The sequence below is a fragment of the Ranitomeya imitator genome, chromosome 9 (genome assembly GCF_032444005.1).
Source record: "Ranitomeya imitator isolate aRanImi1 chromosome 9, aRanImi1.pri, whole genome shotgun sequence".
Lineage (NCBI taxonomy): Eukaryota > Metazoa > Chordata > Amphibia > Anura > Dendrobatidae > Ranitomeya > Ranitomeya imitator.
The window spans coordinates 26,995,829-27,020,301 of NC_091290.1; the positions used below are offsets into that span (position 1 = coordinate 26,995,829).

General features: G+C 50.8%; 1 protein-coding gene across 4 annotated transcripts in view; it reads left to right on the forward strand.

Moving 5' to 3' along the window:
* Positions 1-24,473, forward strand: part of SBF2 (SET binding factor 2) — a 254,030-nt gene that overhangs the window by 101,561 nt on the left and 127,996 nt on the right. For all 4 annotated transcript variants that reach the window (XM_069738854.1, XM_069738853.1, XM_069738856.1 and 1 more), the window contains exons 4-6: positions 9,592-9,708; positions 10,004-10,114; positions 10,674-10,779. In XM_069738854.1, the coding sequence (XP_069594955.1) occupies positions 9,592-9,708; positions 10,004-10,114; positions 10,674-10,779 (334 nt within the window). The remainder of the gene's footprint in view (positions 1-9,591; positions 9,709-10,003; positions 10,115-10,673; positions 10,780-24,473) is intronic.

A 24,473-nucleotide genomic window follows, 5' to 3' on the forward strand; every position in this document is an offset into this window, starting at 1 on the left:
TACAGCATTCCTGTGCGAGATTCAGCCCAATCATCCTTATGTCATCCATGGATCTGGCCGGCGCGTCTCCGAAAAATTAAACAATGAGATTTCCGGAGCGCGACCTTCTGTTTATTGGGCTCTTACCGCTAATCAGTCTTCAAGATTGACGTTCCTGGGATGAGTCTCCAGGGGCCAATATAACAGGCAGCTAAAATTCGTAGATGACAAGGAACCCCAAATTATAGGCGCTGTTGCAAATTGTTTTTCAGTTGTTGTCAAAGTTTTTATATTTTTCTTCACATTCTACCCATTTATCATGTTAAAAATAAATCATCTAACCAATGTATTTTTTAGGATTGGAATTAGGCGATTTCCCCTCTATCTCCCAGAATATTAAAAAATGCAGATTCCCGACCTCATTAGGGAGATGAAACCCAATTTCTCTTATAAGCTCCTTCTGGTTGTTTAATGGATGTGAGTGATCACCTATTAGGATCCGCTTCTGGGATCCCCACCGATGGGCAGAACGGGGCACTTTAATCCCCGTCAGTGCGGAGCAGCAGTGCGTTTGCATTAGCCCAAATAAAGCCTCATTCAGATGTATTAGAAAAAAAGACTGTTTTTCTTGACCTCCTCTCTATTCATTCTCTATGGGGCTGCTGGAAAAAAACGAATGCAGCGCTCATCAGTCCCATAACCCAATGCCGCCGTCCTGCCCGTTGTTGCAGGTTCCAGTAGACGGACCCCCACCCATCCATAATTATCACTGTTGATAGGTGATAATTTATTTTCAGCCCTTTTAATGATGTTGTCCACTATTATGATGCCAGCCTAAAGGTGCCTTCACACTGAACAACTTAACAACGATATCGCTAACGATCCGTGACGTTGCAGCGTCCTCGATAGCGATATCGTTGTGTTTGACACGCAGCAGCGATCTGGATCCTGCTGTGACATCGTTGGTCGGAGCAGAAAGGCCAGAACTTTATTTCGTCGTTGGATCTCCCGCAGACGTCGCTGAATCGGCGTGTGTGACGCCGATTCAGCGATGTCTTCACTGGTAACCAGGGTAAACATCAGGTTACTAAGCGCAGGGCCGCGCTTAGTAACCCGATGTTTACCCTGGTTACCAGTGTAAATGTAAAAAAAACCCAAACACTACATACTTACATTCCGGTGTCTGTTGCGTCCCTCGCCGTCAGCTTCCCGCACTGTGTCAGCGCCGGCTGGCCGTAAAGCAGAGCACAGCGGTGACGTCACCACTCTGCTTTACGGCCGGCGCTTACACAGTGCGGGGAAGCAGAACACCGGGGGACGCGACAGACACCGGAATGTAAGTATGTAGTGTTTGTTTTTTTTTACATTTACAATGGTAACCAGGGTAAACATCGGGTTACTAAGCGCGGCCCTGCGCTTAGTAACCCGATGTTTACCCTGGTTACCCGGGGACCTCGGCATCGTTGGTCGCTGGAGAGCTGTCCGTGTGACAACTCTCCAGCGACCACACAGCGACGCTGCAGCGATCGGCATCATTGTCTAGATCGCTGCAGCGTCGCCAAATGTGACGGTACCTTAAGACTTGTGCACTACTATGATATTGATCTATCCTTAGGATAGCTAGGAGTGGATCCAGCAGGATCCTTGGGATCAGGCTGAGATCTCACATCCCCCCTGCGATAGACAGCCAACCCCAACTTGTGGCCAATGAGGTTATCTGCAAAACCTGTGCGCTCATTCCCCCGTCATAAAGCCGCATTTATTCCATTGTTTTGCACAAATAGGAGTAAGTAGCTGAATCGCTCTTCTAGATGCAGAAACTTTCACATTTGCAGAATTTTAATGTTGAGAAATACAAGGTTTCCTACATAAATTAATGCAAAAATCTGGTTAATAAGACATTTTGCATCTATTCCTGCCCCCCCAATTCAGTGTCTGTTTGGCCTTTTTTGCTGGCGGTCTGCCCCCAGTCACCACCCCCCGTCTGTCGCCCCCTTGCCAGTCCTGTCCACCGTGTCTGTTGTATTGATGACTTGCATGACCCCCATTGCGTTCCTGACTCGTGTCGATCTCCTGGCACGGTCCTCCTGAGGAGTAGTGAGGTGACGGCTGACATGTTGTGGAGCGGTTCCTCTTCATGCTTTATCTGTTTCTGGTTATTTTAATGACGTGTTTTGGCTTTGTGTTGGTTTGATTGTCCGAGCATCGCTGAGAGATGAGTCAGGAGCTCCAGGGTCACAACCATCACCTCTTGTACTTTCCGCAATCCCGCAGTATGTGACTTCTGATCGAGCTGCCGTGCTCGCCCCGTCCTGCCGCGCTCCACGCCCCCTCATCGGATACCTCCACCACCTGATGGAGACACACCAGGAACGCTTGCTGGGAACTTGCGCAATTCTACACTAAATACATCCATTACATTTTTCAATATTGGGAGAAATTTTTGGCTTCTGCTTTATTCTTTATTTTTTTCCTTCAGTCCATTCCAAGTAAAATGCAGATCCTGTGACTTGTTCGGAAGGAGTAAAAGTACCAAATAACTTAAAACCACAGCCAAAAGTACCGGCTACTGTGCCATAACATAACCAGGCCAGTGGTTTGAGATGAAGATAACAATGTGCCAACATGGTGCGCTGCCCCTCAATGCGAAGTGCTGGCAAAACTAGAACACATTTTTTAAGAACTTGCTGTTCCTGTATAAGGATGGAGAAATGTGTGGGAACTAGAGGCGTCTTCCTTTCCCACCTCTCCCTTCTTTCCCTTACCTCCTCTCTTGCCTCCTGCTGTTCCATTCTTCCAAATCTCCATCCTTCCCTTCTCTTATCATTTCCTTATTCCTTCTTGTCCTCCATCGTCTCCATCTATCTTCCTTGCTTTACATTCCCTTCTCCTACAGTCTCCTACATTGTTCAGTCTCTTCTAGTCTTCTTACACTACTTTTTTGACTTCTTCCTTCCTTTCCTTCATACTATCCTTATTGCTTTTCCTCTCTTTTCTTCCATCATTTCTTTCCCTTTTTGAGTCACTTCTCATCTTATTGCTCCCTAATCCTGCCTTCTTCCCTCTTTGTTCCCTGTCCCTGTCTTCCCCTGTCCTTTACTTTTTACTATGATGTTTCCTCTTCCTTTTCAAACTTTTCCAGTTACGACATGTCTACTTGTCTTCTTTTCTCCCGCCCTTTTCTTCTTTTCTCCCACCCTTTTCTTCTTTTCTCCCGCCCTTTTCTTCTTTTCTCCCGCCCTTTTCTTCTTTTCTCCCGCCCTTTTCTTCTTTTCTCCCGCCCTTGTCTTCTTTTCTCCCGCCCTTGTCTTCTTTTCTCCCGCCCTTGTCTTCTTTTCTCCCTCCCTTTTCTTCTTTTCTCCCGCCCTTTTCTTCTTTTCTCCCGCCCTTTTCTTCTTTTCTCCCGCCCTTCTCTTCTTTTCTCCCGCCCTTTTCTTCTTTTCTCCCACCATTTCCCCTTCTTTTCCTTTGTACTCAGTTTGCTTTACATTTTCCTCTTCTTCCTTAGTTTCCTTCTTTGTTCAGTCACTTCTCGTCTCTTTGGACTTCGTTTCCGTTTTCTTGCCTCCCTTTCTTGCGCCTTCCTTTCCTGTGCATAGTCCTCCTTTCTTCCTCTCCCTTCTTTCTTCCATCATTTCCTCTATTTAGTCACTTCTTGTCTTGTCTCCTCTTTCCTTTCCTCCTTTCTTTCCTTTCTACTATTCTAGTTGCTCCCCCTTCCTTTCGTCTTCCATGTTTTGCTCTTTCTCCTTCACTTTCCTGTCTTCCATTCCTTCCTCCTTTCCTCATTCTCTCTCCATCTTTTTAGTTATAGTATTTGGCTTGATCCACTTGGGCTTAAGACTTGATTTACATAAATGTTCCTTTTTTCTTATACGGACCACAACGCCCAGACTGGCCGGGGGTCTTCTGTCCCAAAGTTGTGTCCGCATATATGCCTATGAGTCTGCTAGTTCTGGTCAGGAGAAGAATGAAGGATCCAGTTTCTGAACCAGATATATATAAAAGAGATTCTTTTATTAGCTCAAAGTTACAATTTGTGACAAAAAGTAAAACGAATGCCGCCTCATTCTAAGTTGTGAGGGGAGGACCTGGGGGGGGGGGGGGGGTCTCATCAGATGCTTTTCGAGCGCTACTTACGCTCTTAAACTTGGTCTTAAGGATCCTTTCCTCTGGCAGATCATCTTACATCAGCCTTCATAAGAAAGCACACTCCTCATCACAGACCCTTGTAAACATGAATGAGAGCAACTTAATACAATTTTGATAAGCCTGCAGCACGCAACTCTACGCTGTAAACAGGTGACCGCCGCTCGCTCTGCCCGCCTGTGAGGATGGAACGATCTGGATAAACAGCCGTTAATTTGTATCTTTCGCTCTGGCAAGGTCTAATCTGTAGGGATAAGAGAAGAATGAAAACATTGTGTGATCCAGAACAGACACGAGAGATGAAACATCTGCAATAAGCATGAGGTTAGAACAGGACCGCGGGCACAGTGCTGCAGGGACAGTGCTGCAGGGACAGTGCTGCAGGGACAGTGCTGCAGGGACAGTGCTGCAGGGAAAGTCACAGGATCACCTTTCCTTCTCCGGACAGTCATTCTTCCAGACATTCAAAACAGTCTGAAGAAAATAACTTTACCCTAGTCCTCTGAAGTCCAATCCCGCTACCTTCTGCAGAAAGTTAGTATGTAAGGAGTACAAGGATGGGACCAGGGAGGACTAAAAGAATCACTGAATGACATTCTGAATCGGGGAGCTCAGGATGAACATGAAAGCTAATCCAATGCTTCAGTGCATGAACTTGGTGTAGAGAATGCTGCATCAATGGACTTCTCACACGTTCTTGTCCCTTTATTTATGGTGGATTTTAACATCTTGCTGGCGTCACGTTCCGGATCATTAGCGATGGCTCCTGATTGGACTGTATCATGGAGTATAACCCCTGTCATGTGTCCTCTTCACAAGTCTTTTGTTTGGTAGCAACCCCACCGCAACAATGTTCCAGAGCGGCGAGGAGCACGCCATTTACCGCTGGAAGGATTACACGCACTGACTTCTGGTTTGATAAATTGATCTGTTTTCTCGCCGCACAGATTTTTATACGAGGCCAGGTGTCGTCTTATATAACGGCGCTGCGCTGGAATGTTCCACAACTCGATCGACTCTGAGAAAACAAGGACCAGGCGGAAAATAAATGTCATTGTCTCATTTGTTTTCCCATAGAAAAATACAGATTTAAAGGGCCGGTCCAGGCTTATGTCCCTAGTCCTGATCACTCGGCTGGCGGCGGGGCTTATTTACTAAAGCAAGTTTCATAAGACCTAAACACGTCTTATACATTTTTCCTGATTTTTCAAGATTCCCAATATACAGTGCTTGCAGCACAGAGTATTTCAGGAGACCAGTAAGCTGATTTTTATGAGCGGTACAAAGTGAAAGGAGTAGGGTCGCAGGGGAATAGTGTGCTGATCTTTGGGGACAGCACAAATTGGGACCCGCATAGCAGTAGCAAGGTGCCCAGCTGCACAGAGGATTTCAGGAGAAAAGTTTGCTGATCATATAGGAAGTCATAGAGCATTGCCGAGGAAAAAACAGGATCTCAAGCAGCGCAGAGTATTTCAGGAGCAGTGCGCTGATCTTGTGGAATTTCAGACTGACTGCTACTGCATAGCTGAAGGGGCAGGATCTCAAGCAGCGCAGAGTATTTAAGGAGAAGTAATTTGCTGATCCGGTAGAATGTCAGACCGAACGTTACATAATAGTAGGATTACCAGCTGCGCAGAGTATTTCAGGAGGAGTAGTGCGCTGATCTGGTAGAATGTCACACTGACAGCTACATAGTTGGAAGGAGCAGGATCTCAAGCAGCGCAGAGTATTTCAGAAGAGTACGAACGTAGCAGGAAGAACAAGGTCTTCCAGTATTTTGAGAGCGGAGTATGCTGATCTTCTGGGAGTTCTTGGGCTAATGGTTTCGTAGTAGTAGTTGGATCGCGAGCAGCACAGAGTATTTCAGGAGAGACATTTGGTGATAATGGAGGAGATTCCAAGTTAAAATCACCATAGTAGAAACAGTCGGACCATCCAGTATTTTGTGTGATGTCTGGAGCTGATGGCTACACAGTAGAAGTAGAATCCCTGGCAGAACAGAGTATTCCAGGAGAGGAGTGGGCTGATCGTCCGCTAAGGCTACTTTCACACAACAGGTTTTCGCCGTCAGGCTGAATCCGGCGACTTTTGGGAAAAACGGATCTGTTGCAAATTCTGAAAAACTGATGTAACGGATCTGTTTTTTTTTTTTTCCGGATCCGACTAGCTGATTTCGAGAGAGAGAGGAAAATTCATGATTTGTTTAAAAAAACTGAATCCGTCTCTGGTTTCCATCATTTGACCTGACGTTTCACCCGTTTTTCGCCGGATCTGTCGATGTCCAGTTTTTCGCTGGACAGAAAAAACATTCCTATGTCCCTTCTCCGGCCACCGGAAAACAGATTTTCGACGGATTTGGGGAAAAAAACGGATGAAACGTTAGGCCATCTGGCGCTAATACAAGTCTATGAGAACAAAACTGATCTTTTTTTTTTCAAAATTCGACGGATTGTGCCTGACTGCAAAAACCTAATGTGTGAAAGTAGCCTAATGCACTGCTGGTAGGTAGGACGGGTCGTCATCCTCGCATGGTGTCCATCTTTTACAGCAGTTGTAGATGTGTGACGACTGCTCGGTTTGTGTTTAGCTTTTTCGCTGGTCACACAGAAGATCTGAGAAAATCGACAAATGTGTGTGTGGGAATCGTGAGAGCCCTTCTTCTAGCAGAATGTTCCCAGCAGTGTAGCTGTGAAGGCAGCAGTCAGGTTCCCGGCGACGTCGCAGCGCTGATGGATCGGCTCTGCCCTGGGAGACAATTTACCAGTCTGTCCTGTCTGAATCTGCCCCTGAAGAGTTACACCACCCTGACCGCAGCCGTAACTCTGCGTGACTCTCCTGTCACTTACTGAATCTAGTCTGCCGAGATCAAATCGTGGAGACATGGCGAGAGGCTTGTCAGTCCTGTCCCTGACCCTGACCACCATAAATCAGAGCCTCGCTCCAAACGATGAAATAGCCATAAATCTCCATAAAACAACATGGGACCTGGCTGCAGGCGAAGGCGAGCTCGGAGTTACGGCGGACCCTCTTCATTCTAGTTGTAGTACTGGTAATATGGCTGAGGATCTATGGTGTGAGTCGGGAGACGTATGGGCTATGCGATGCTCTCTGGGAAATAAAACATGCAAATGGCTTATTCCCCGAGCTCTCCTCCTCTGTATGAAGTTACAGTATTTGCAAGGTAGTTTGGCTGTAATTTTGTTATCTCCGCCGCTCTCTAGTGAATGGATAGGCTGCATCCTCAGTGATGTCACCACTGCTCTCTAGTGAATGGATAGCCTGCATCCTCCGTCATGTCACCACTGCTCTCTAGTGAACGGATAGGCTGCATCCTCAGTGATGTCACCACTGCTCTCTAGTGAATGGATAGGCTGCATCCTCAGTGATGTCACCACTGCTCTCTAGTGAACGGATAGGCTGCATCCTCGGTGATGTCACCACTGCTCTCTAGTGAACGGATAGGCTGCATCCTCAGTGATGTCACCACTGCTCTCTAGTGAATGGATAGGCTGCATCCTCAGTGATGTCACCACTGCTCTCTAGTGAATGGATAGGCTGCATCCTCAGTGATCTCACCACTGCTCTCTAGTGAACGGATAGGCTGCATCCTCAGTGATGTCACCACTGCTCTCTAGTGAATGGATAGGCTGCATCCTCAGTGATGTCACCACTGCTCTCTAGTGAACGGATAGGCTGCATCCTCAGTGATGTCACCACTGCTCTCTAGTGAATGGATAGGCTGCATCCTCAGTGATGTCACCACTGCTCTCTAGTGAATGGATAGGCTGCATCCTCAGTGATGTCACTACTGCTCTCTAGTGAACGGAGAGGCTGCATCCTCAGTGATGTCACTACTGCTCTCTAGTGAATGGATAGGCTGCATCCTCAGTGATGTCACCACTGCTCTCTAGTGAATGGATAGGCTGCATCCTCAGTGATGTCACTACTGCTCTCTAGTGAACGGAGAGGCTGCATCCTCAGTGATGTCACCACTGCTCTCTAGTGAACAGATAGGCTGCATCCTCAGTGATCTCACCACTGCTCTCTAGTGAATGGATAGGCTGCATCCTCAGTGATCTCACCACTGCTCTCTAGTGAATGGATAGGCTGCATCCTCAGTGATGTCACTACTGCTCTCTAGTGAACGGAGAGGCTGCATCCTCAGTGATGTCACTACTGCTCTCTAGTGAATGGATAGGCTGCACCTCTAGCGATCTCACCACTGCTCTCTAGTGAATGGATAGGCTGCATCCTCAGTGATGTCACGGTTAGCCTGCTACTCACCTTCATGTGAACCATGACATTGGACTTTGCATTTTATTCTCAATAAATTTGGATATCTTTTGGAAGCTGGATTTTTCACGTTTTTGTTCGCTTTATTGTTCCACGTGATGACCACACGGTATCCGGGCTTCCCCACGACAAATGCCTAACGTGAGCTGGCATTTTACCATTTTTTCTTAGTGAATGGATAGGCTGCATCCTCAGTGATGTCACTGCTCTCTAGTGAATGGATAGGCTACATCCTCAGTGATGTCACTGCTCTCTAGTGAATGGATAGGCTGCATCCTCAGTGATCTCACCACTGCTCTCTAGTGAATGGATAGGCTGCATCCTCAGTGATGTCACCACTGCTCTCTAGTGAATGGATAGGCTGCATCCTCAGTGATGTCACTGCTCTCTAGTGAATGGATAGGCTACATCCTCAGTGATGTCACTGCTCTCTAGTGAATGGATAGGCTGCATCCTCAGTGATCTCACCACTGCTCTCTAGTGAATGGATAGGCTGCATCCTCAGTGATGTCACCACTGCTCTCTAGTGAATGGATAGGCTGCATCCTCAGTGATGTCACCACTGCTCTCTAGTGAATGGATAGGCTGCATCCTCAGTGATGTCACCACTGCTCTCTAGTGAATGGGTAGGCTGCATCCTCAGTGATGTCACTACTGCTCTAGTGATTGATTGGCCACATCCTCAGTGATTTCACCACTGCTCTACTGATTGATTGGCCACATCCTCAGTGATGTCACTACTGCTCTAGTGATTGATTGGCCACATCCTCAGTGATGTCACCACTGCTCTACTGATTGATTGGCCACATCCTCAGTGATGTCACCTTTGCTCTTTAATGAAAGGTCGCCTGTCACTCGATTCATGTCACCCAAACTGTTCAACGTCTGCAACACATGGCGAGCCCTGCATGTATTGCGACTTTTGAACTGCCGCAAGACATGCAGCCGTGGGGGACTCGAACATATAATTCGAGCACGCCAAAGACACTTGGTTAGCACACGAGCATGCTCAGATAACACCTTCTCCCAGCACGCTTGCTCATCACTAATGTGCGCGCATCCCCCGCGATAGTTTATAGACCCTCTTCTGCGTATACTCACAATGTTCTATTCTCCGATTGCAGATTTGATTGTTTTGTAAACTTATTGCATCTTTTTAATACTTGTCAGGGAACAAAGCACGATCACAGCGATGACGACGATTCTGGATTAATTCAACCAGCGCAAGTGTTTGCTCCGAAGAGTTTGGTGCTGGTGTCCAGATTGGACTATCCGGAAATATTCAGGGTCAGTATAAAAAAAACCTCCATTATTTATCTTCACGTCCCGCAGTAAGCAGAGTTTGCAGTTAGGGTATGTGCACACGTCAGGATTTCTTGCAGAAATTTTCCTGACAAAAAACGGACATTTCTGCCAGAAATCCGCATGCGTTTTTTTTCGCGTTAATGTTCTTGGCAGAAGAGCTTGCGCTCTTAAGTGCAGAGCTGCTTACTGATGACAGCACCCTATACTACACCGTGCCCGCTGCCCCGACGGGGCGTCTTCTCTGCCTTGACGTTGCGTTTGTCGTTCTCTTTCGCAGGCCTGCCTCGGGCTGATCTATACCGTTTATGTGGACAGTCTGAATGTGTCGCTGGAGAACCTGGTCGCCAACCTCGTAACCTGTATCATCCCGGGAGCCGGCGGGTCGCAGGTAATGACGCTCCCCAGCACGACTGCTGCTTTTAGTTTACCGTTGTGGTTATTTTTTGGTCTCCCTTTATTTTCCTGCTCTGGTGGAATTGGAGGATACGGGCAGTCTGAGGATTCAATATAGAAAGTGCAGCGCTCTCTTGGAACATGTGAGGTTACAGTGCGGACATCGCCCCTCTCGGGGGTCACACCTGGGTCCTTCTTCCCACGCTCTACTTGTAGATTGGATTCATGATTGGTGCTGATCCGATGTCTCCTCTACTTCACCACATATAATAGTACACCTCTGCCTGTTCTTCCCTGTTCTTAAAGGGGGGCAGAAGGCAGAGTTCAGCTCCTGCTGACCTTTCCCCTTTACATCCTCATTATGGCTGTGCTGCGGTGATATAGCCGCATTATGGGTGACATTACCAGTCTTAAATATACCTGTCCATTCAGATGTTGCAGCCATTTTCTTTATTTTCAACTTTTTCCAGCCTCTTACGCCTGATGGGAGAGCGATTGCAGGGATCGTCCCCACAGCCGACGCGGCCATGACAGTCTCTTTTCTCTTTTTGCAGAAACTGTTCTCTTTGGGAGCCGGAGACCGTCAGCTGATTCAGACGCCCCTGTATGACAGTCTGCCAGTGACGGGCACCAGCGTGGCGCTGCTATTTCAGCAACTCGGTAAGGATGTGACACCCCCACCACCCCTGCGCCAATTCAGTTTTTTTGGGGGGCAAACTACACCATAAGGCAGGGGTAAGCAATTAATTTTCCTGAGGGGCCACATGTGAGAACATGATTGATTGTGGAGGCTCCAAACCAATAGGCTGAAATTAATTCTGCTCAATGTTAATGTGAACATATAAATTATTATTATTTTATAATGTTTTATCATTTAATCTTGAGCAGAATTAAGTATACTGACATCCCTCTATATATAGTATGAGCCCTCACACAACCACCCTATATTAAGTGTGAGCCCCACATAGCCCCCTATATACAGTGTGAGCCCCACGTAGCCTCCTATATACAGTGTGAGCCCCCATATAGCCCCCTATATACAGTGAGCCCCATAAAGCCCCCTATATACAGTATGAGGCCCCACATAGCCTCCTATATACAGTGTGAGCCCCACGTAGCCTCCTATATACAGTGTGAGCCCCCATATAGCCCCCTATATACAGTGAGCCCCATAAAGCCCCCTATATAGTGTGAGGCCCCACATAGCCTCCTATATACAGTGTGAGCCCCCACATAGCCTCCTATATACAGTGTGAGCCCCCTATACACAGTGTGAGCCCCCTATATACAGTGTGAGCCCCTGCATAGCCCCCTATATACAGTGTGAGCCCCAAATAGCCTCCTATATACAGTGTGAGCCCCCACATAGCCTCCTATATACAATGTGAGCCCCCTATATACAGTGTGAGCCCCCTATAGCCTCCTATATACAGTGAGCCCCCACATAGCCCCCTATATACAGTGTGAGCCCCCACATAGCCTCCTATACACAGTGTGAGCCCCCACATAGCCCCCTACATACAGACACACATTCACGCACACACATGTGTGTGTATATACAGTCTATATAAAAGACACATACTCGCCTTGCTCCTGTCCCCCCGACGCTCCGGTGGTCTTTTCTGTGTGCACTGATGCTCTGCACAGCAGACGCGATGTGGTGTCGTTACCACGTCTTCTGTGTCAGTCGCACACCCTTGATTGGTGGAAGAAGGAGCCATCGGCGCCATGCCCCACCATTGTATTCACTACTATCCGCTTCCTGATGCAGATAGTGATGAAGTCGGGTGGAGAAGGACAGTCGCATGGTGCTGTCCGCGGGCCACTGTTTTCAGTTTTTCGTCTGTCTCGGTCCATGGGCCAGACTGGTACAGCCAGAGGGCCAGATCTGGTGGTCCATGTCTACCATAAGGCTATGTGCACACTGTGTCGTTTAGTATTGAGAGCAGGTTGCTTCCAAGCAGAAGCCGCCCGAAAAATGAACATGTCGCTTCTCTTACCACTTCACGGTTTCCAAACTCTGAAGCGATTAAAGGTCATGACTTGTGACGAGCGATCTTGCTGGGATAATGTGTTATCTGAGCATGCTCCGGTGCCTGAACTGGCCTCAAGAAGGCGCTGTGTGCACTTTTTTTTTTTTGCACTGTCCGGTTCATAAATACTTTCCTCCCTGTGCGTGCGAAGACGATGCCGCGTGGTCCCATAATGAGGACCAGTGCTGGGGGACCCTATAAATAATAGGGCAGAAGCACTTTACCCTATGATAACGTCTGCTCCAGTAAATCTGTGGCCCATTTGTGTAACGCGGTGGCATCTAGTCCTATTAGTAGCATCTCTCCCCTCTGGCTAATGGAGGGAGATCCCAACGGGCCATGTGATAGGTGGGCATCCAACCTCTGCTTCCCTCCGTCAGGCAATGAGCGTGTTATCTAACTAATAAGACATCATTGTCTTGTCTCCAGGAGCCGTCTGACATGTGCCAGGGGCTACTGCGTGCCATAAATCATCAATATGGCGGTCAGCATTACCGGCAATTCCAATGGAAGCCTCGCCAATATTAATCTCTGCCGTTCTCTTATCCCATCACTCAGAAAGGTGATTAAAATTGAGATTTTACGACGTCTTCGTCACCTCCGTAGAGCCCGGAGCCCTCCCTTTACTGTTATTATCCGGGCCATAAATCCCAGCACGTCTCCTGTATAAATCTCATTATGGGGCAGCGGAGCCGTGTGTGTCAGGGCCGTGATTTACGGACATTCCTGGGGGCCATATCTTATATTACTGTAACATAGCGGAGCCTGACCTGTGTCTGGTGCAGGCGATGGGGGGCTTCCAGTAAGCGCTGGCCCTAGGAGGTGGGGGGCCGTGTTTATCAGTGGTACAGCGGAATTATAGAATTCCCATTTCTGCATCCACCGATGAAGGGGGGCACATACTTGATTTGAGGGTCTCGTTCTCCAGGTGTCGGAGCTTCCCACGTCTTGGGATGCTTAAAGGCAACCTCTTCATTACGTAATATTATTATACTTTCTGTGCCTGGGACACCGTCGCTCCGCCACCGGCATTACTGTACTAAAGCAGGAAAATCACCATAATGGCAGGATTGTCCTGAACAGGTCTGAGCCGCTGATGGGAAATCGTACAGAAAAAACAAAAAAGGAAAATCCTTAAATCCTTCTGCACATTAGATTCGGCTGCTAAAATTAGTGCACAGCTATTAACCCAAAATATAAAATCCTCTTTAATTTAACAGTCTTGGAGTCCTTGTCCAAAAAAATTACCGAAGAACTCGATCCAGTCATTCCTCATTTCTTCCTGAGTGACGAGCAGTCGGTTCTCTTTATTGTGTACACAATGTATCACTCCCATCATCTCTGTTCCTAGGAGCCAAGAATCCAATCTCTGACCTTGGGGTGTATCCTCACAAGCGTGCACACTGTCAGGATTCCCTGGGAGCGAGCGAGGGATTGCAAGCATGCAGTGCGTATACATGCAGACTAGACGTGCGCAGCCTCGCTCAATACAAGAGACTGGAGGAAGGCCGAACACGTCTAGTCGGATTGTGGCCAGAAGTGTCGATTTCTTACATGACCGTCAGAATCCTGACTGTGCACCCTGCGAGGATTCGCTAGTCTGCAGCCACACTGAGTGACTGTATACTTGAACACCAAAGCTGGACAACCCCTTTAACCAAAAATTCACCAGTGAGCTGTGCCGAAACAAAACGAGCCTGTGATGGCAAAAACGGTACAAAATATTTTCTGAAAGTCGACATTAAACGTGAAGTTTTTCTTTTTTTTTTCTTTTTGCACCAAATACATGTATTTAATAAAAAAAAAAAAAAAAAAAAAAAAAAAGTCTGCAGAGATGGACAACCCTTTTAGGCTCACAATAGACTTCTACTTGTATCTCACACAATCACTCCCATCATCCATCACCAGGACTTGATAATATCATCTGCCTAAAATGTCATAATGCTGCAAAAGGGAGAAATAACGTGACTGTGTGCAGCATTGTCTGTCTGTTCTGTGATCGCGCCCCCCATCAGCAGCGAGCTACGGGGATCGCAGCCCATCTGCCTCCACTTACTACTCCATCACATGAGCACAGGCGCTGGTCGGATGTCTCCATTCCTCGGAGCTGACCTGGTCACCGCGGCTGCGGACGCTACGTCACCGCTTTACTTTACAAGGAGGAACTTTGCGGAGCCAAGAGATATTGATATTTCCACCTCGTTGGCGCGGAGTCCCACCCTGGTGTTCTCAGCAATATTAATGTCGGGAGTGGGATCCAGGGCTGAGATGGAGCTCACCTGCCATAAATCCCCCCCATATGGTCCCCTTAGTGTATGTGCGACTTCCTGATAGTTTACTTACCGCTAATGACTCCATATCTTCTCGTTTATTATCATCCCGTTCTAGCTGTAATGGAAATCATCATCGAACTTGTAAAAGCCCCGTATACAGCAGATGAGAACCGTCCAAACCCGGCGGGATCGGTCGCCGTCCATTGTGTGTGATCCCGGGGGGATGAGGATTGGGGGGTCAAACGAAATCTCCCCATCCTATTGTTTGGTCTCTCATATAGAGAATGGGGACATTGAGCAGCGCGTTACTGTATATGGGGGAGTTGGGGCAGACGGCGGTCACCACCTCTGAGTTCCGCTCCCATGCACCATATCTCGCATAAACAATCTTTGAGTTGTGACAATGTATCGGTGCAGGACTCCAGCCTGGCGGTAACCATTGTGATCTTCAGCTGTGAGATGTGTCCGCTCGGGACAAAGCCCCGAATTTTACAGCAGGTAGGAATCTAACAAATGGCAAAAAATTAGAGCATTTATTGTGTAAGGTTCGCTCCGGCCCCGGTAACGACCTGATCAGATGCGCAGCCTTCTCCGGCCACGTCTTCTGCATCAGTCACCTCTCTTCACGCTGAGGAGCAGATATCGTTCCGGCAGCGTCGTGGCTACAGCGAGGGTTGGTTTAATTTAGAAAGGAATAAAAGGTTACAAGGCCACGATGACTGGGGAGCGAGGCACGAGGGGGACGGACGGGCTCATTAACCTCATAAAACTCGCTCTTAATCCATTAGATCATGTGCCGTGGCTGTGACTGTGTGATCAGCTGCACGTTCTCCTGTCTGGTTATTTTGGCAAATCTGCATCGGTGCATCTACATCTCACTGGATGAGTCTGCATCGCATGTTCAGGAAGTCAGCAAATGCTTATCTGCACTGAGCTGGAGAAATGTCTAATACTCAGTCACATCCAAAGCAGCATCAGCGCTGCCGAGCCTCATGTGCCCTGAATGAGGAGAGTGTGCTGCCTCTTTTACCCTTCAGACTTGCCCCCTGCCCTGCCGCCCTTTTTACTCGCCCCCTGCCCTGCCGCCCTTTGGACTCGCCCCCTGCCCTGCGGCCCTTTGGACTCGCCCCCTGCCGCCCTTTGGACTCGCCCCCTGCCCTGCCGCCCTTTGTACTCGCCCCCTGCCGCCCTTTGGACTCGCCCCCTGCCCTGCCGCCCTTTGGACTCGCCCCTTGCCCTGCCGCCCTTTGGACTCGCCCCCTACCCTGCCGCCCTTTGGACTCGCCCCCTACCCTGCCGCCCTTTGGACTCGCCCCCTACCCTGCCGCCCTTTGGACTCGCCCCCTGCCCTGCCGCCCTTTGGACTCGCCCCCTGCCCTGCCGCCCTTTGGACTCGCCCCCTGCCCTGCCGCCCTTTGGACTCGCCCCCTGCCCTGCCGCCCTTTGGACTCGCCCCCTGCCCTGCCGCCCTTTGGACTCGCCCCCTGCCCTGCCGCCCTTTGGACTCGCCCCCTGCCCTGCCGCCCTTTGGACTCGCCCCCTGCCCTGCCGCCCTTTGGACTCGCCCCCTGCCCTGCCGCCCTTTGGACTCGCCCCCTGCCCTGCCGCCCTTTGGACTCGCCCCCTGCCCTGCCGCCCTTTGGACTCGCCCCCTGCCCTGCCGCCCTTCGGACTCGCTCCCCCGCCGCCCTTCGGACTCGCTCCCCCGCCGCCCTTCGGACTCGCTCCCCCGCCGCCCTTCGGACTCGCTCCCCCGCCGCCCTTCGGACTCGCTCCCCCGCCGCCCTTCGGACTCGCTCCCCCGCCGCCCTTCGGACTCGCTCCCCCGCCGCCCTTCGGACTCGCTCCCCCGCCGCCCTTCGGACTCGCTCCCCCGCCGCCCTTCGGACTCGCTCCCCCGCCGCCCTTCGGACTCGCTCCCCCGCCGCCCTTCGGACTCGCTCCCCCGCCGCCCTTCGGACTCGCTCCCCCGCCGCCCTTCGGACTCGCTCCCCCGCCGCCCTTCGGACTCGCTCCCCCGCCGCCCTTCGGACTCGCTCCCCCGCCGCCCTTCGGACTCGCTCCCCCGCCGCCCTTCGGACTCGCTCCCCCGCCGCCCTTCGGACTCGCTCCCCCCGCCGCCCTTCGGACTCGCTCCCCCGCCACCCTTCGGACTCGCTCCCCCGCCGCCCTTCGGACTCGCTCCCCCGCCGCCCTTCGGACTCGCTCCCCCGCCGCCCTTCGGACTCGCTCCCCCGCCGCCCTTCGGACTCGCTCCCCCGCCGCCCTTCGGACTCGCTCCCCCGCCGCCCTTCGGACTCGCTCCCCCGCCGCCCTTCGGACTCGCTCCCCCGCCGCCCTTCGGACTCGCTCCCCCGCCGCCCTTCGGACTCGCTCCCCCGCCGCCCTTCGGACTCCGTTCCATCTCTGTACTCCTCTGTCCTTTTTGTCTGATGCTTAAAGGGGTTGGATACTAGTTTACTGGGATCACCATGCAGCAGAGGCATTTCATGTGTGCCTAGTCAGAAGAGTGTCGGAGACCACCAAAATTATTCTGCGGATAATACCGCTAACAGCCCAACAGGGAAGCTGTGTTGCATTGTATTTTGGGCAAGGTGGTGATTTTCCAGGAGGTAACTGTGCACGGTTGGATGTAAATATTTCTCCTTGTCCTGTGCCTTTTTGATCCCTCAGACCCCACTGATCCCAGGAAAGGGGGTCTGAAGTGCCTCATTGTAATGGAGCGATCATGAGCCCTTCATTCAGTCTGCCGGAGATGGAGTACAGTGCTCTGCTTTCTCCCGCAGTCCCATAGAGAATGATTGCAGCAATTACACGCTTGTACGGCCACTGCTCCATCCTGGCAATTCAAGGCCCGGTTCTCAGGATCCATGGGGGTCTCAACAGTCGGACCCTCACTGATTATTGTTGAAAATACCGAACAGGTTTCTGCCTCCGCATATCTTATATATAATTGCCTAGAATACTACTTCCTGCAATTTGTGCCAACTTCCGTGGCTTTGTCCGGAGCTAATGTCCGGAGCTAATGTCCGGAGCTAATGTCCGGAGATAATGTCCGGAGCTAATGTCCGGAGCTAATGTCCGGAGCTAATGTCCGGAGATAAGTGACGTCAACAGTGTCCAGTGTCTGATTGGTTGCCGCCTGCTGCGAGCGACCAATCAGAAACGTGCCGTACTGTGACACACTCCGCCCGCCATTTTGGTGTGATTTTTGAATTTTTACCTCACAGCAAGTTTCTACTGCGTGGAGGCGGGCCCAGTGACGTTGCTCTTCAAGCTCCTGCCGAATTTCGTCAAAAAAATGATAATACCATTTACCAAAACTATATATATTTAGTTGTGAAGTGGTTCAGTGACATTTTCACACCAATTTTGAACTTTTGTTTGGTGTTTTCTCCATATACTGCCTCCCCTCATAAGCATGTTCATGGATCCTGTGTAACTGTACCTTAAATAACAAGAATTGTCAAGAGCTGGTGAGTGCAGCCATTTTTTATTCTTTCTTACTATTATTTATTAATTGTATTATTCTTACATTTGAATAAATAAAGTATATATGGATTCTAGACTCCCGATTCTTTAGAATCGGGCTGCCATCTAGTAAACCATAATCTTCCAGTTTATGGGCAAAAAGTGGAGATCTGGAACAGGTGGAATAATGAATGAAAATGTACGGTAATAAGACTTTGTCGGGCTCCTCGTTATAGAACTATTTATTTCCCTGGAATCCAGAGTAGATGTCGCCCAGATTGTGTGCAGCGAGCGCATCCAGTAAACAAGCAGGAATCCCGGTCACGGAGTCTTACATAATCACAGCTCTGCACCTAGAAAGCAGCTCCGCGGCTCATGGAAAAGTACAGTGCGGACGTGCCTCGTACCCGGCATACAGTACATACTGGACCTTAATGAGGGACGGGTCAGTGCACAGGCACAATGGCTGCATACAGTGAGGACGGCTGTGGTCACCCGCTTCTCCGGCTGAGCCCTATTCATGGCTGCAGTCACCTGACATAAAGACTTTCATTACTTTACCTCCATGTGGAATAAAGGAGAACAATGCACCAAACCAGCATGAAATATGTGGAAAGTCTGCAATGCCATCGTAATATATTTTAGTCCTCCGGAGCTGCGTTCATAGTTCTGCTCACGGTCATGCAGGATCCTTCCGTTCTGTGCTTTGCATCCCAATCTAGCGCACTGAAGCCTTTTCTTACATCAGATTGGAGTTATATACAATGTTGGCTTTTGGTCCTCCTGCATCCCAACAAGCAAACCTCTGCACTTCCCAAAATAACAAGACGTGAGATCATCTCCATGAAATCTGCACTCCCCCTAGATGTGAAATTGCAAACTGTGAGCTTCATCACCCTGAGACGTGGTTAAAAACCAGGAGAAAACGAGCTTGAGCTTTTTATGGCTCAAGAGGTTTGTGAGCTAACCGAGAAGCAGTAGAATTGTGAGTTCAGCTCTGGAGTCCTATGTCATATGAAGTATATAAGGAGACCATGCCATCTCCTCGTATTTACCAATCACCAGGTTACGTTGTATCACTCCCATCATCCTTACCAGGCCGTTTATACAACACACGGGCGGCTGATCTGTGCCGTGCACTCGCAGGAATGCAGCGAGATGCTCCAAATACATTGTTTTCCCGGCGTCCTGATGACTTTTTAATCGCACTCATATGGCCGCGTGGTGGAGATTATTGGTTAATAATGAAGTCCGTGCTCTGCGAGCCCTCGGGGGCCTGGCCGCATTACACAGCAAATATCATGATGTCATTGATGGCTTCTTTCTGAAGTGGCTCCATGCGGGCCAAGGCAGGATGATCCAGGCTTCACATGTGGGACTTGTGGTTTGCGTCTGGCGGTCCCGTGCCAGCGTCCCTTACCGATTCTTGATGATAATACAGAAAAGATTTTTTCCTCTTAATTTTGTTAAGTTAAATCTTGTGTCCGAACCATGAAGCTCGGCGGTATCTGTGCTGCCTGATCGCTGGTGCCTCACAACAGCTTCCTCAATTATATATGGTGCCCGGCGGTGTCTGTGCTGCCTGATCGCTGGCGGCTCCCCACGGCTTACACAATTATATATGGTGCCGGCGGTGTCTGTGCTGCCTGATCGCTGGCGGCTCCCCACGGCTTAGTTATATATGGTGCCGGCAGTGTCTGTGCTGCCTGATCGCTGGTGGCTCCCCACGGCTTACACAGTTATATATGGTGCCCGGCAGTGTCTGTGCTGCCTGATCGCTGGCGGCTCCCCACGGCTTACAGTTATATATGGTGCCCGGCAGTGTCTGTGCTGCCTGATCACTGGTGGCTCCCCACGGCTTACAGTTATATATGGTGCCCGGCGTTGTCTGTGCTGCCTGATCGCTGGCGGCTCCCCACGGCTTACACAATTATATATGGTGCCCGGCGGTGTCTGTGCTGCCTGATCGCTGGCGGCTCCCCACGGCTTACACAATTATATATGGTGCCCGGCGGTGTCTGTGCTGCCTGATCGCTGGTGCCTCACAACAGCTTCCTCAATTATATATGGTGCCCGGCGTTGTCTGTGCTGCCTGATCGCTGGCGGCTCCCCACGGCTTACACAATTATATATGGTGCCCGGTGGTGTCTGTGCTGCCTGATCGCTGGCGGCTCCCCACGGCTTACACAATTATATATGGTGCCCGGCGGTGTCTGTGCTGCCTGATCGCTGGTGCCTCACAACAGCTTCCTCAATTATATATGGTGCCCGGCGTTGTCTGTGCTGCCTGATCGCTGGCGGCTCCCCACGGCTTAGACAATTTTATATATGCTGCCCGGCGGTGTCTGTGCTGCCTGATCGCTGGCGGCTCCCCATGGCTTACACAATTTTATATATGGTGCCCGGCGGTGTCTGTACTGCCTGATGGCTGGTGCCTCACAACAGCTTCCTCAATTATATATGGTGCCCGGCGGTGTCTGTGCTGCCTGATCGCTGGCGGCTCCCCACGGCTTACACAATTTTATATATGGTGCCCGGCAGTGTCTGTGCTGCCTGATGGCTGGTGCCTCACAACAGCTTCCTCAATTATATATGGTGCCCGGCGGTGTCTGTGCTGCCTGATCGCTGGCGGCTCCCCACGGCTTACACAATTATATATGGTGCCCGGCGGTGTCTGTGCTGCCTGATCGCTGGCGGCTCCCCACGGCTTACACAATTATATATGGTGCCCGGCGGTGTCTGTGCTGCCTGATGGCTGGTGCCTCACAACAGCTTCCTCAATTATATATGGTGCCCGGCGTTGTCTGTGCTGCCTGATCGCTGGCGGCTCCCCACGGCTTACACAATTATATATGGTGCCCGGTGGTGTCTGTGCTGCCTGATCGCTGGCGGCTCCCCACGGCTTACACAATTATATATGGTGCCCGGCGGTGTCTGTGCTGCCTGATCGCTGGTGCCTCACAACAGCTTCCTCAATTATATATGGTGCCCGGCGTTGTCTGTGCTGCCTGATCGCTGGCGGCTCCCCACGGCTTAGACAATTTTATATATGCTGCCCGGCGGTGTCTGTGCTGCCTGATCGCTGGCGGCTCCCCATGGCTTACACAATTTTATATATGGTGCCCGGCGGTGTCTGTACTGCCTGATGGCTGGTGCCTCACAACAGCTTCCTCAATTATATATGGTGCCCGGCGGTGTCTGTGCTGCCTGATCGCTGGCGGCTCCCCACGGCTTACACAATTTTATATATGGTGCCCGGCAGTGTCTGTGCTGCCTGATGGCTGGTGCCTCACAACAGCTTCCTCAATTATATATGGTGCCCGGCAGTGTCTGTGCTGCCTGATCGCTGGCGGCTCCCCACGGCTTACACAATTATATATGGTGCCCGGCGGTGTCTGTGCTGCCTGATCGTTGGCGGCTCCCCACAGCTTACACAGTTATATATGGTGCCCGGCGGTGTCTGTGCTGCCTGATCGCTGGCGGCTCCCCACGGCTTACACAGTTATATATGGTGCCCGGCAGTGTCTGTGCTGCCTGATCGCTGGTGGCTCCCCACGGCTTACACAGTTATATATGGTGCCCGGCGGTGTCTGTGCTGCCTGATCGCTGGCGGCTCCCCACAGCTTACACAGTTATATATGGTGCCCGGCGGTGTCTGTGCTGCCTGATCGCTGGCGGCTCCCCATGGCTTAGTTATATATGGTGCCGGCAGTGTCTGTGCTGCCTGATCGCTGGTGGCTCCCCACGGCTTACACAGTTATATATGGTGCCCGGCAGTGTCTGTGCTGCCAGATCGCTGGCGGCTCCCCACGGCTTAGTTATATATGGTGCCCGGCGGTGTCTGTGCTGCCTGATCGCTGGCGGCTCCCCACGGCTTAGTTACATATGGTGCTCGGCGGTGTCTGTGCTGCCTGATCGCTGGTGGCTCCCCACGGCTTACAGTTATATATGGTGCCCTGCGGTGTCTGTGCTGCCTGATCGCTGGCGGCTCCCCACAGCTTACACAGTTATATATGGTGCCCGGCGGTTTCTGTGCTGCGTGATTGCTGGTGGCTCCCCACGGCTTACAGTTATATATGGTGCCGGCAGTGTCTGTGCTGCCTGATCACTGGTGGCTCTCCACGGCTTACAGTTATATATGGTGCCCGGCAGTGTCTGTGCTGCCTGATCACTGGTGGCTCCCCACGGCTTACAGTTATATATGGTGCCCGGCGGTGTCTGTGCTGCCTGATCACTGGTGGCTCTCCACGGCTTACAGTTATATATGGTGCCCGGCGGTGTCTGTGCTGCCTGATCGCTGGTGGCTCCCCACGGCTTACACAGTTATATATGGTGCCCGGCGGTGTCTGTGCTGCCTGATCACTGGTGGCTCTCCACGGCTTACAGTTATATATGGTGCCCGGCAGTGTCTGTGCTGCCTGATCACTGGTGGCTCCCCACGGCTTACAGTTATATATGGTGCCCGGCGGTGTCTGTGCTGCCTGATCACTGGTGGCTCTCCACGGCTTACAGTTATATATGGTGCCCGGCGGTGTCTGTGCTGCCTGATCGCTGGTGGCTCCCCACGGCTTACACAGTTATATATGGTGCCCGGCAGTGTCTGTGCTGCCTGATCGCTGGCGGCTCCCCACGGCTTACGCAGTTATATATGGTGCCCGGCGGTGTCTGTGCTGCCTGATCACTGGTGGCTCTCCACGGCTTACAGTTATATATGGTGCCCGGCAGTGTCTGTGCTGCCTGACCGCTGGCGGCTCCCCACGGCTTACGCAGTTATATATGGTGCCCGGCGGTGTCTGTGCTGCCTGATCGCTGGTGGCTCCCCACGGCTTAGTTATATATGGTGCCCGGCGGTGTCTGTGCTGCATGATCGCTGGTGGCTCCCCACGGCTTACAGTTATATATGGTGCCCGGCAGTGTCTGTGCTGCCTGATCGCTGGTGGCTCTCCACGGCTTACAGTTATATATGGTGCCCGGCAGTGTCTGTGCTGCCTGATCACTGGTGGCTCCCCACAGCTTACAGTTATATATGGTGCCCGGCGGTGTCTGTGCTGCCTGATCACTGGTGGCTCTCCACGGCTTACAGTTATATATGGTGCCCGGCGGTGTCTGTGCTGCCTGATCGCTGGTGGCTCTCCACGGCTTACAGTTATATATGGTGCCCGGCAGTGTCTGTGCTGCCTGATCACTGGTGGCTCCCCACGGCTTACAGTTATATATGGTGCCCGGCGGTGTCTGTGCTGCCTGATCGCTGGCGGCTCCCCACGGCTTACAGTTATATATGGTGCCCGGCGGTGTCTGTGCTGCCTGATCACTGGTGGCTCCCCACGGCTTATAGTTATATATGGTGCCCGGCGGTGTCTGTGCTGCCTGATCACTGGTGGCTCCCCACGGCTTACAGTTATATATGGTGCCCGGCGGTGTCTGTGCTGCCTGATCGCTGGCGGCTCCCCACGGCTTACAGTTATATATGGTGCCCGGCAGTGTCTGTGCTGCCTGATCGCTGGCGGCTCCCCACGGCTTACGCAGTTATATATGGTGCCCGGCGGTGTCTGTGCTGCCTGATCGCTGGCGGCTCCCCACGGCTTACAGTTATATATGGTGCCCGGCGGTGTCTGTGCTGCCTGATCACTGGTGGCTCTCCACGGCTTACAGTTATATATGGTGCCCGGCGGTGTCTGTGCTGCCTGATCAATGGTGGCTTCCCACATCTTACACAATTATATATGGTGCCAACAGGTTCTGCTGCACTGTGCACACGGTGTCACCCCAGGAGCTTACAATCTAAAATGTATCACTCCCATCATCCCGATCCCTGGGAGCTCACTAATATTACAATCACCCTTTACTCCAAAGTCAAATCTAATATCACTCCCATCATCCCTCTCCCTATGAGCTCACCATCTAGCCTTTTCATGTCTCACACAATTTATCACTCCCATCATCCCCTGATCCCAAGAGTTTACAGTCTAATCTCATCTCTCACTCCCATCATCCCCGGCCCTATCACTTCACAATCTAATCTTCCCATCACCCTTGTCTCAGGAGCTTGCAATTTATCTGAATGGATCACTCCCATCATCTCTTAACTCTCAAGGAGCCTTACAGTGCTACCCCCCTCATCTCCATCCATTATATCACTCGTATCATTCATGATCCCCGGAGCTCACAGTCTATGGAAACCTGTTTAGGCATGTTTTAGTTTTCACAGCTGAGGTTTTGTTACAATGTATTCGTGTAGACAATCCTCTGCAGCATCGAATCTTACTCCTGTCCTGCTTTCCAGACTGATACAGTGCAACAAATCCACTGCTGTGAAATCTCTGAATGTAAGCAAGCATGTTCCTATTCACTGGCAGCAAGCAGGGATGGTGAAGAAGGTCATGAATTGAACTGTGTATTAGAAATTTATTGAACTTTGTGTTATACAGCAGTTACGTACTATTTACATAGGACTGCACCCGCCGCATAGTATTCTTATTCTTGATCTTAGCCCGGTTATTGCTGCACATCACACACGTTATATCAGCGTTTTCAGCGTTTTTTCCATCTCCAGGGAGGTGTTACCATATGTCAGACC